Source organism: Neoarius graeffei, chromosome 13 (genome assembly GCF_027579695.1).
Source record: "Neoarius graeffei isolate fNeoGra1 chromosome 13, fNeoGra1.pri, whole genome shotgun sequence".
Taxonomy (NCBI): domain Eukaryota; kingdom Metazoa; phylum Chordata; class Actinopteri; order Siluriformes; family Ariidae; genus Neoarius; species Neoarius graeffei.
Genome location: NC_083581.1, coordinates 30730254 through 30743606, shown reverse-complemented (window position 1 = coordinate 30743606; position 13353 = coordinate 30730254). Strand labels below are relative to the sequence as shown.

General features: G+C 40.3%; 1 protein-coding gene across 1 annotated transcript in view; it reads right to left on the bottom strand.

The window, feature by feature from the left end:
• The window catches only part of syt6a (synaptotagmin VIa), a 255067-nt gene extending 242227 nt beyond the window's left edge, over positions 1-12840 (bottom strand). Inside the window, exon 1 of the mRNA XM_060937504.1 lies at positions 12601-12840. Coding sequence (XP_060793487.1) covers positions 12601-12745 — 145 coding nt within the window. The 5' untranslated portion in view covers positions 12746-12840. The remainder of the gene's footprint in view (positions 1-12600) is intronic.
• Positions 12841-13353: the final 513 nt, after the last annotated feature.

Below are 13353 nucleotides of genomic sequence, written 5' to 3'. Positions count from 1 at the left end.
ATGTGTTTTTTTAAGTAATGACTTTTTTCTGGCCACTCTTCCATAAAGCCCCACTCTGTGGAGTGTACGGCTTAAAGTGGGCCTATGGACAGATACTCCCATCTCCACTGTGGATCTTTGCAGTTCCTTCAGTGTTATCTTTGGTATCTTTGTTGCATCTCTGATTAATGCCCTCCTTGCCTGGTCTGTAAGTTTTGGTGGGTGGCCTTCTCTTGTCAGGTTTGTAATGGTGCCATATTCTTTCCATTTTTGCTATAATGGATTTGATGGTTGTCGCGGTTCAGTGTTGGTGGGTGGAACACAGAGGACGGCAGGACAGAGATCAGGTTCAACAATCGCGTTTATTGCTATACTTTTCAGTTTAACAATCGTTTCAAATAGACACACACACAACTGGCATCTTGTTCGGGGATGAGCTCTCCTCTGCTCTCTGCTCTCCCTCTTTAAATAGGGCGCGGTCACTGGGAAGCCACACACAAACACAGGTTAATTGACGTCAGGTGTAGTGATTCTGCCACTTACCTTCCCTGACTCCGCCCTCCTGTCACAGACCGGCGCTTGACCACGCCCCCGCTGCCACAATGGTGCTCCCTGGGATATTCAAAGTTTGGGATATTTTTTATAACCCAACCCTGATCCATACTTCTTCACAACATTGTCTCTGACATGTTTGGAGGCTCCTTGGTTCTCATGTTGCTTGCTTAGTAGTGTTGCAGAGTCATGGTCCTTCCAGAACAGGTTGAGTTATACAGACATCATGTGACAGATCATATGACACTTTGATTGCACTCAGGTGGATCTTAATCAACTAATTATGTGACTTATGAAGTTAATTGGTTGGACCAGCTCTTATTTAGGTGTTTCATACGAAAAGGGGTAAATGCCTATGCACACTCCAGATTTCTGTTTTTTCATCTTAATTATTGTTTGTGTCACAATATAAAAAACAATTTGCACCTTTAAAGTGGTAGGCATGTTGTGTAAATCAAATGGTGCTAACCCTCCAAAAATCCATTTTAATTCCATCTTGCAATGCGACAAAACAGAACAAACACCAAGGTAATGAATACTTTTGCAAGACACTGTACCTGGCCCTATGTTAAAAAGTAATTACCCACTCAACCAATTAACCTCAACTAATCAAACAATTAACCAAATTTAATCGATAATTGGGTTCAATTTCACTAGCCACACCCAGGCCTGATTACTGCCAGACCTGTTCAATCTAAATATCACATAAATAGAACCAGGCTGGTAATGTGAAGTAGGCTAATAGATCTTAAAAAGATGCTGCAAAATAAAGAGTTACAAGAACAGATGCACAACAAAATAATTGAAATCTGTCAGTCTGGAAAGGGTTACAAAACTATTGCCAAGGCTCTGGGACTCCAGTGAACCACAGTGAGAGCCATTATCTACAATTGGAAAAAACTTGGAACAGTGGTGAACCTTCCTAGAAGTGACTGGCCTTCCAAAATTCAACCAAGAGCACATCAATGACTGATCCAGGAGGTCACAAAAGAACCCCAAGGAACATCTAAAGAACTGTAGGCCTCACTTGCCTCAGTTAAGATCAGTGTTCAGGATTCTCCGATAAGGAAGGCACTGGGCAAAAATGGCATCCATTGGAGTGTTGCAAGGTGCAAACCACTGCTGACCAATAAGAACACAAAGGCTCGTCTCACATTTGCTAAAAAGCATCTTGATGACTCCCAAGACTTGGGATAATATTCTGTGTACTGATGAGTCAAAAGTAGAACTTTTTGGAAGACATGGGTCCTGGTACATCTGGCATAAGGCTAACACAACATTCCAAAATAAGAACATCATACCAACAGTCAAATATGGTGGTGGTAGTGTGATGGTCTGGGGCTGCTTTTCTGCTTCAGGACCTGGATGACTTGCCATGATTGATGGAACCATGAATTCTGCTCTCTACCAGAAAATCCTAAAGCAGAATGTCCGCCCATCAGTTCGTGACCTAAGCTCAAGCACAGCTGGGTTATGCAGCAGGACAATGATCCAAAGCACACAAGCAAGTCCACCTCTGAATGGCTCAAAAGAAATAAAATTAAGATTTTGGAGTGGCCTAGTCAAAGTCCTGACTTGAATCCAATTGAGATGCTGCGGAAAGACCTTAAACGGGCAGTTCATGTTTGAAAATCCTCCAATGTGGCTGAATTGAAATAATTCTGCAAAGAGTGGGCAAAAATTCCTCCATAGCGATGTAAAAGCTTCATTGCAAGTTATCACAAATGTTTAATTGCAGTTGTTTCCGCCAAGGGTGGCCCACCCAGTCATTAGGTTTAAGGGACAATTACATTTTCACATGGATGATACAGGTTTTGATTAACCCTTTACTTTTAATAAATGGAGTGATCATTTAAAAACTGCATTTTGTGTTTACTTACATCATCTTTATTTTATATTAGACTTCGTTGGATGACCTAAAACATTTAAATGTGACAAAGAAGCAAAAATGGAAGAAATCAGTAAATACTTTTTCACAGCACTGTAAATCTCATCCAACACAGTTGGCAGAGGTAGTAAGAAGAAGAAGAAGAAGAAGAAGAAGAAGAAGAAGAAGAATTTGTCCAGTGAAGGCCACACTTTAAATACAGATACACATATACACTACCGTTCAAAAGTTTGGGGTCACTTTGAAATTTCCTTATTTTTGAAAGAAAAGCACTGTTCTTTTCAATGAAGATCACTTTAAACTAATCAGAAATACACTCTATACATTGCTAATGTGGTAAATGACTATTCTAGCTGCAAATGTCTGTTTTTTGGTGCAATATCTACATAGGTGTATAGAGGCCCATTTCTAGCAACTATCACTCCAGTGTTCTAATGGTACAGTGTGTTTGCTCATTGCCTCAGAAGGCTAATGGATGATTAGAAAACCCTTGTACAATCATGTTAGCACAGCTGAAAACAGTTGAGCTCTTTAGAGAAGCTATAAAACTGACCTTCCTTTGAGCAGATTGAGTTTCTGGAGCATCACATTGTGGGGTCGATTAAATGCTCAAAATGGCCAGAAAAATGTCTTGACTATATTTTCTATTCATTTTACAACTTATGGTGGTAAATAAAAGTGTGACTTTTCATGGAAAACACAAAATTGTCTGGGTGACCCCAAACTTTTGAACAGTAGTGTATTTAGAACATTAAACAGACATAGATAGTGACATTGTGTTACACCCCTTGTCACTACACCACTCCAATACATTTTTTTTAAAATATTAGCATCCATCAGAATTCTTTATTTCTATGGGTAAAAGTACCATTATGTTTCTGAGACACATCTCCAGAAAAATTTGCAAACAGAAGTTTTTCTATTCTTGGGATTATTATTCAGGTGCCAGCATTTAAAAAACATACACACAAAATCATTTTGGTGTGCTACACACAAATGTCAAACTCCCAGAATCCTATAATAACTGTGAAATGACTGTGTGCTACCTATCATATACAAAGCAAAGCCTGCTTATTCCATATTACTCTGGCCCTGGGATATAAAAACTCATTAAAGTTCCCAAACATGTGGAAACTAATGTTTGACTGCAACTCAACCAAGAATACAGGAGAGTCATAACAAAAAATCCAAAATGGCTGCTTGGAAACCATGACTCTAGATCAGCTCTGTGTGCCTAGCCTTAACAACCTAATACCCTTAACAATCCTTAAAATCTTAATAGGATTTATAATTAAAATGTTAGTTTAGTACAAGTATATCCATTTCCTTTAGCTCACAGTAATACAGCAACTATTTCATATGTGACAGGAAGCCAAGAGAAGCTCATATCTGTCTGATGTGTGTTTAGCCTCTGCCTCAGAAGGCATTTTCATCAAATATGAGTACAGCTGACACAGACAGTTAGTCACGCAGTAACACAACCCTAAGCAGTGGAAAAGTTCAGGACTGCAGGATAAAATGTGCTACACCACTGTACTCCAGTGTGTGCTCATTGAACAACACAGTTATCTTCCTGAATCACAAAATAGACCATTACATTATATGGACATGAGTGTTATACTGGAAAATACACCACTCTTATTTTTCATTTGAGCTACATCCGGGACATGTAGAACCAAAACCATGACATCAATTTCTACAGGGCTCCCAACTTTTCGAAATTCCTTGGAGTGAGATTTTTTTTTTTGGGGGGGGGGGGGCGACAGCAAAATTTTTCCGCACACCATGCAGTAAGTGGGAATTTTGTATTCAGTTTGATATTCACTTGTCCCCCTGCATTCTGGTGTTTTGTTTGTGGGTCGTCCAGCTGGAGATGGACAATGGGGGGGGGGGGGGGGGGGGGGTTGAGATTTTGGATTTAGTAGATGTTCCTGCATTCTGGTGGATTTTTGGAGTGGCCTGCTGTGCCATACCTACATTCTTACACACCCTGACTTGCCAGGCCTTCAGCTTGTGGCCAACAAAAGCACCAAGTTTTGGCTTAAAAGCCCCCACACTAGAAAACTACAGATGACTGCCAATGTTTCTGTAGCCCTATAGACCTGTGTTTCAGATTTAAAGGCAAGTTCATGTTTGAAAATATTTCATCAGCTAAGCCTAAACACCTTCTGAATTGAAACTAAATGTTAAGTTTTTAATAACTGTTGCAAAAAATAAGATTGTCCCTCACTGACTATTCATTATGCATTTAAGGGCTTTCCCCACCACTGGGTTCAGCAGAAGATTGGCATGGGGAAAAATATCAACAGCAAAAGAACAAATAAAATGCTTAAACAGTAAGCAAAATGTGCATGTGCTACAAGAAACATTAAAATGATTAAGTTTGAACAGTACTGAAACACAAAAAGCTAAACCTTGGCCATAGGTGGGAATGTGCACATAAAGTTGGGCTTAAAAATTTTGGTCATACTTAAATAAGCTATATTAATATATTTCTTATTAATTTATTTCTTATCTATGTTTCTTATTAATAATAGAGCATTCATCAGGGCCTGTTATCTGACAAATATTCTCTACCTGTCTTGCCCTCTTTGAAACCCTGTCTCCTCAGTATATTGTTCTCTGTCTTTTTTTTTAATTATTCACAAGTTCAAGTTCTTTGATATTACAGGTGACCATGCTTTATTTACTTTAACTGAGCAATTACATACATCATAAATAATTACAAATAAATACCCTGTAAATAAACAATAGGTATGGTGGCTAATGGCTCTTCTTGCATTTGTAATATTATCTCTTACTTGCTTTATTTTACAACATTTCCAGTATGGCTTCAAATAAAGTCATAAAGTATGATAACATACAGTAAACAAACTAAAAATGTGCCTTAATAAACGTGTGCTAAGGAGGTGCTCTCCCGTGCTGCTTGTTGGGGAAGATAGAGGCTGTGGCACGGCAGTAGGCCTATAATGATTTAGCATGCCTAGTACACAGCTCTCGATATGGCATTAAATATTCTAACAACACTTATAGGCTAAAACGATTAAGAAACTTCATAATTACGCCAGTAACACCACACATTGGCGTGCATATGTACAAACCTGTCTAAGACACCCGTCTTCAACTCGGATACCTTCTTCTCTCTCCTCTTCCTCTAAATTGACGGTAGGCAATGATCCAACTTCCGGCGAGTGCAGCATCATTAGATGCACCACCTACCATAGGGGAGTGTGTACAGAAGGGAACACCTGTCTGCCTGTTTAGCCGTGCGTAAGGCGTAATTGATCAATCGCAAGTGGTTGGCGCGACGCAATGGGTAGCCTAGATTAGATAGATAAACTAGATTTTTTTCTAGCGTGAGAAATCGGAGGTATGGCGTGTGAGCGTGTGAAGACAATCAAATGCGTGTGTCTCAGGCTCTTTGCATGAGAGTTGGCAGCCCAGATTTCTATATGTCACTCATGAGGAAATCAATTAATTGTTTTGATAAATTTGGGTACTTTTTGTTTGTGAATGTGTCTATCTAATAAAAAGAAAATCACACATTGGCTTGAAGATATGAAGTTTATCTTCTTGTGTTGAAAAACTCGCATTTTTCATGCAAAATACATTGCGGATCTGAGTGACATATTTAAATAATATTGGCTGGCATTAAGTGGTACATCAGATATATTCCATTCAGTTAGCATGATATTGAACAAGTCGAAGATGAGTTCAATATCATGCTAGCTGAATGGAATATATCTGATATACCATGAAAAAAAGCCAGCTAATATCATTATTATTATACATGCACACTCTTCATATCAGCATTCTCGAAGGCTAACTCTAGCTTACCCATGACTCGACACCATCAGCGTGGCAGTGAAGTCACCTTCCAGCCAGTGTAGCATTCATCAGTAGTGTTAGTGAATGCTAATAAAGCAGTCAAACCAGTGCTATCGAGAGCAAGTAGCACAGGATAACGACCGAGAAACTAAGATTTCGGTCTCCAGACTCTTCTTCCACGCACACTCGCCACAGTATTTTTCACTCAGACTTAAGTATTAATTCCTTTGTGTAATTTACTTACTGTAGTTACTTTTAAAATCAACATTGACAACTACACACAGCGGAGCTACCTGGCAGCCTGCTGCTAATCCCTTACAAAATCCTTTTCCCTATTGCTTTTTTTTGTGTCTGGCTAAGGTTTGGCTGAGCTGAAGTCCCAACATTAATAATAACGGTTTGCCACTGTTTGTAAATATGCGTGAAGAATAGCTAATGAAGTTTTGGTAGCCTTTCAAGTGTTCAGCGTGTCTTTCTGTTTTCCGGCAAACAAAGAAATGGTTCTGTACATGTTCAGCAGAAAACTTACTCAGTGAATATTCACATCAGCTCTGATGTGTGACGTCATGTTGTCTTGACAACCATGCAATATCGTAAACCATAGTCAATGCTCATTCTCCATTGGGTAGAGTGACATAATACACGTAGGATAAGCAATATGCTAACAGTATTGCATGCTATTGAACCAAATGAATGAAACCCGCTAGAAGGGAATAGAATACACCTTTTTATTCCATGGAAAAAGTGTCCTGTATGTATAATAATTCCCGATATTTCACTTCAATGACGTCATTCCCAGTGTTTTTCTGCTGACTAGACGTGCATTGTCAAAATGGCAAAAGGGTTCAAAATTAAAATTCTTTTGATGAACTTCCAGGTTTTTTGCTGTTTTGTGTGTGTGGATGTGTCCATATAATATAAAGAACATTACACGGTGGCGTGAAGATGAAGTTTATCTTCTCGTGTTGAAAATATTTTCACTCGTTCGCTTAACTCGCTCATGAATATGTTCACATAAGCTTCATATCTTCACGCCACCATGTTTTATATAAAGCTTTTGGTTCCCTAAAAAGATAAATACATGATCTCAGGATGTAATTTGTATGAAACAGTACTGATGTTTAAGGTTAGAGTAGATGTTTGTAGAATATCTTTTTGTAACTTTCCAGCCCAACTACATCTCAAAAAACACACAAAAAGAACTGAAACTTTCCCCAAAATATTGGGTGTTATAAAAGGAGGATGCATTTTTTCTTCTTTTTTCTCAGTCTTGGATGGAGAACAAGGTCACTGTGGTGTGCATGAATTTCTGATTTGCACTATCTGTATCTGCAGTATCCATAATCCCCCTTTCTGCCTCCCAGTCTTGCAATATATCTTACAACAGAAATGGTTCTGTACATTATGGATACACTGTCTGCACTGATGGTACACTTCCCCTTTGTGTTCCATTGTCTATGTTTGTGGAAATCGATTCGATTTATTCGTTCATAAGCGTAAAATACCACCCACGGACTCGCTTTTTCCACCTGCAACATTGTTCCAGCCCAATTCTAATCCAAATTGCCATTTAAAAAAAAATACACAATATTGGCAAACCCTGTATTCATATAATACATATTCATATAACATTTAACAAAACATTTTTCATGAGAATTCCTATGAATTCTGACACAGATCAGGTTCAAATATACAGCGCCCTTCACAATTATTGGCACCCCTGGTTAAGATGTGTTAAAAGTCTTAAATTAAATTAAATTTTTATTGCAGAAGCATAATCTCACACTGAAAATTGTCAAAAAATGTAACCTTTAACTCAAGTGAATAAAAAATCCCTGACTAAGAAATCATTATTTTTCATAAAATCACCTGTTCCACAATTATTGGCACCCATAACAATTCCTAGAAAATAAATGTAATTGAAGCATTTCTGTCATTTCTACTGTAGTTTATAAAGTTGATCAGAGTATCTAGGAACCTTTAATTAGTAATTCATCACATCCTGTTTCCCTGGGGTATGAATATGATGTGACACAGAGGACTATTTCTCTTATCCACTCTTCAACATGGGAAAGACAAGAGAACACACCATTCAAGTAAGGCAGATGTGTGCCGACCTTCATAAGTCAGGCAATGGCTACAAGAAAATAGCCACTCGCCTACACCTGCCCATATCTACAGTCAGAGGAATCATCAAGAAGTTTAAAACAACTAGAACAGTGGCAAACAAGCCTGGACGAGGATGCAAGTTTATCTTGCCACCATGCACAGTGAGGAGGATGGTAAGAGAAGTAAAAAGTTCTCCAAAGTTCACTCTTAGAGAATTGCATCAAAGAGTAGCATCTTGGGGTCACAAAGTCTCCATAACGACCATCAGGCGCTATCTACATGCCAACAAGCTGTTTGGGAGGCATGCATGGAAAAAGCCTTTTCTCACTTACAAGCATAAACGTAAACATCTGGAGTTCGCTAAGCGGTACTGGGACTTCAACTGGGACTGTGTGCTTTGGTCAGATGAGACCAAGATAGAGCTTTTTGGCAACAAACACTCTAATGCCGCTTTTCCACTACCAACGCGGCTGAGTTGGGCTGAGCCGTGCCGTGCTGAGTTGGGCTGAGTCGAGCTGAGTGGGGCTGTTGGAGTTGCATTTCGACTACAACCGCGCTGAACCGTGCTGGCTGGAAGTGGGTGGACACATTGGGTGGAGTTAGCGAAAGTGGGTGGACGTCACGTGATGTCGTTAGGCGGCACAAACAGTGACATCAGTGGCCTTTTAAGTGGTAGTCTCACGACCCGGATAGTAAACAATAAACATGGAGGACATGGAGTCGTTAGTGTTGCTGGTCTTGGTGCTGTGGCTTGTTGTCACCGACAACGCCAACAGATACTGGCAAGAGCGTATAGATGAGGCGAGGCGCATAAGGCTTCAGAAATTCTCGTAATTTGTAATTCTTCTTCTTCCGGGTTTACAGTGTTTACAGATCCCAGCGTGCTCACGGGGCATGTGGGCATGTGAGGACACTCCTCCTCACCAATTAGTGCACAGGGGAGTGTCTCCTCACGCCCCTAGCCCCACTCAGCTCGGTTTGGCTCGCTTCAGCCCCACTCCAAAACCGTGCGAGTTTTGGTGGCTGAGCAGGGCTGAAGCGAGCTGAGTCGCGCCGTTCTTAGGTAGTCGAAACGTGAGCCGTGTTGGGCTGAAGTGAGCTGAAGCGAGCTGAAGTGAGCTGAAAAAGGGTAGTGGAAAGGGGCCATAAGTGGGTCTGGCGTAACACAAAAGATGAGTATGCGGAAAAGCACCTCATGCCCACTGTGAAGTAAGGGGGAGGATCGGTTATGCTGTGGGCCTGTTTCTCTTCCAAAGGCCCTGGGAACCTTGTTAGGGTGCATGGCATCATGAACTCTTTGAAATACCAGGACATTTTAAATCAAAATCTGGTGGCCTCTGCCCAAAAGCTGAAGATGGGTCATCACTGGATCTTTCAGCAAGATAATGACCCTAAACATGTGGCCAAATCTACACAAAAATGGTTCACCAGACACAAAATCAAGCTCCTCCCATGGCCATCTCAGTCCCCAGACATCAACCCAATTGAAAACCTGTGGGGTGAGCTGAAGAGGAGAGTGCATAGGAGAGGACCCAGGACTCTGGACGATTTCGAGAGATTGTGCAAAGACACAACAATTGCGAAGATCCCTCTCTCTGTATTCTCCCATCTTGTGAAATGTTATAGGAGAATATTAAGTGCTGTCTTGTTGGCAAAAGGAGGTTGTACAAAGTATTAACATCAGGGGTGCCAGTAACTGTGGCACACATGATTTCATGTAAAATAATTATTTCTTAATCTGGGATTTTTTTTCCCCACTGAATAACTGCACTTGAATTAAAGGTTGGCTTTTTCTCTTTTTTTTTTGCATTGTTGTCCTATATTATTTTTTTAAATGAATTTATTAGAAGCCTAAGAACACATCTTAACAAGGGGTGCCAATAATTGTGAAGAGTGCTGCATGTTGTTAGAAGAAATGAAGGTTCCATATAGAATCATAAAGGGTTCTTTTGTTTGTCTCACTGGGGAACATTTAGCTAAAAGTAGAGAAAGTCAAGTTCAATAAACTTCTGACTGGTGGCAAGAGTTTAAAAACCATTTAATGCTCAACCATTAAGCTAGTATCTCACTGGGCTGTGACAGCTTGCGACAAATTGCTAACGTCATTCGCGAGAGAGTTTCAAAAGTGTCTTGAAACATTCGTGGGGCTTCTCAATTTCCTCGCATGAGTTACAAAGTGTCGCTCCTTCGCCGCTGAAATTTTGAACATGTTCAAAAAATTCATGCGACAAAATTTCTCTCAAAATAGCCGCAAATGTGTCACAAAGCCATCGCAAACCCTTCTCAAGTCAGTTTCCGTGAGGCTTCCTCTACTTCCCTGCCTGCTGAGGGAAAGCCGGGCTGCAACAGCCTGCGACTAGTTGGAGACACAACAATTGCGATAAAATATGCGAATATCAATTCAGTGTGATTCCAAGTGAAAATTGTCGCTAATATTCGCATATTTTATCGCAATTGTTGTGTCTCCAACTAGTCACGGGTTGTCGCAGCCCAGTGAGATACTACCCTTATTAAGTCATTCATGGCTATAAATAAGACTCATGAATTTGAAGTCTTCATTATTTGAACTTAACGAGGAGAATAAGCTCATGATTTTCTGTCTAATTGTCTTTAAACATTGTTTTCATCATCAACTTTCCTCTTTTTTTAACAGACATTCTTGTCATTTCATAAATCAGACCAGATATGGTAAATCAAATGAAAAAAATCTAAGAAAGCCAGTGAAACTTTCACCTTTCTGATAAGCAGGCTTCTTCAGCAAAATAATTTTCATAAATGTATATGGGGGAAGCTATGGCCTAATAGTTAGAAGCAGCTTTGGGACTGAAAGGTTGCTGGTTTGATTCCCTGGACCAGCAGGAATAGCTGAAGTGCCCTTGAGCAAGGTAATTAACCCCCAACTGCTTGCAGGCTGTGAGTATGTTGCTCTGGATAACAGCATCTACTAAATGCCTGTAATGTATAAGGATCTGCTATAGAAGCTGCTCTGCCTAGTTCAGGTTTTGTTTTTGTTTGTTTGGGTTTTTTTGGGGGGTCATACATTGAATGCTCTGCTACAGTATGATTTTCTATTAAGTTCAGTGTACTACAATACTTCCCTGGATCTCCATCCAGAGCAGGGTCAGCCAGTTGACCCATACATTAAAAACCCTATGTAAAACCATTCAACACATGGTTTCCCTTTTAGAAAGGTTATAAATAGAGCTGTTTTAGGAAGCTACACCTCTTAAACATCCAACATACCAATGAGGGCTTCTTTGGTTTAAGATTGCATAGTTTATAGTAGGGTTGGCAACATGTTAATAACGTATCTTATAGATAGATAGATAGATAGATAGATAGATAGATAGATAGATAGATAGATAGATAGATAGATAGTACATTTCAATACCATTAACACATTTACCATGTATAGTGCAGGTAAATGGACTTGTGATAGTAAAATGGGTCCCCAGTCTGCTCCTGAGCTTGGGTTACTCTTTGTATGGAGTTTTGCAGGTTATCCTTGTGTCCAGGTTCTCAAGTTTCCTCCTAGCTCCATGAAAACGTGTACACTGTGTCCTGCAATAGACTGGTGTCCCATCCAGGGTGTATTTCTGCCTTGTGCCCAGTGCTCTCTGGATCCACCAGGACTCTTACCAGGCTTTTACTGAAACTGGATGAGTGACCCCTAACTAAGATGGTTGCTTGCTTGCAGCAACTTGCTGTGGTTAAATAATGGAGAGAACAGCTGGATTTTTAAATTTAGGGCACTGGGATCCTGGACATAACCTCAATTACCTCAAGATTACAGTGTTAATAAATGTCAGAAATTGTGTTGACATGCTCTGATTATAATGTAAAGAGTAGAGAGACATTGTGCTGTAGTGTATGCTGAGCAGTGGTACAGAGGAAAGCATAGGGACATAAGAAATTTGCTGAGTGTATGTATAAGGATCATGACTGCAACCATGACAGAATAGTCATTTGAATACATGTCCTGCTGAAACACTTTGAACAGGATGTTCAACAGTATTGTACAACTAAAGCCTAAACACTTGTGAGCACTTAAACACAGTTCACCAAATTTTTCAAAATATGATTGTGATTAAAAGGTAGTTAATGACACAAAAATATTTCAATTAATGACAATTAATTATTTAGCATATCTAGTTTATGAATGCATCCTATGTCAATCTAAAATAAAATAAATTACCTTTCACTGAATACATGCCTAATTACAAGACATTAAAAATGCAGTTTACCGGGTTGGTTGAGGTTGGTGATAAGGAAGAGAAATTCCTCGCAGGTCTTGTGCTCTAACAGGGGGTTCTCATGCATGCAGAGGTCAGTTATGAGGGCTACTGCCTTCTCACACAACATGTCATGCTCGTTCCCGACGGTGCTCATGCTCCTAGATGCATCCTCAGTGTGACAGCATGACGGGCTCCTCTGGAGGGATCGGCACACACGCTCACCGAACTGCACCCTTGTGCCCACTTGAACGCTGTGCTGTCTCTCAAGTGTACGTCTCTGAGTGTGTGTGCCAGAACATCTTCAGTACAGAGATGTGTGTGTCAGTGGTTGTATGTGTATAAAGAGTATGCAGTATCTATGTGTGTGTGTGTGTGTGTGTGTGTGTGTGTGTGTGTGTGTGAGTGAATACAATAAGTGTATGTGTGCAAATGTGTGGGCTTAATGATTCATTTGTGCCCTCGGGTGTCCCAGAAGCAAGGATTGTTGCATCACATTAAAATCTGGAGCTCTGTAATGGGGACGCAACAGATGAGCCCAGCAGTGTGATGAAGTCGTGTGGAGTACACTGTGCACCCCTGTCGTTCTCTGCTTCCTTTGCTATGTAATGAGAAACTCTCCTCTGCTCTCCTTCTCACCAGTGGGCTTGTTTTTCTCAGGTCAACCTACCCCCAGTGCACACATCTCACTTGGCGCTCATTCCCCAGGGCTCCGCACCCTATAAACGTATGATTTATATGTATGTGTGTGTGTGTGTGTGTGTG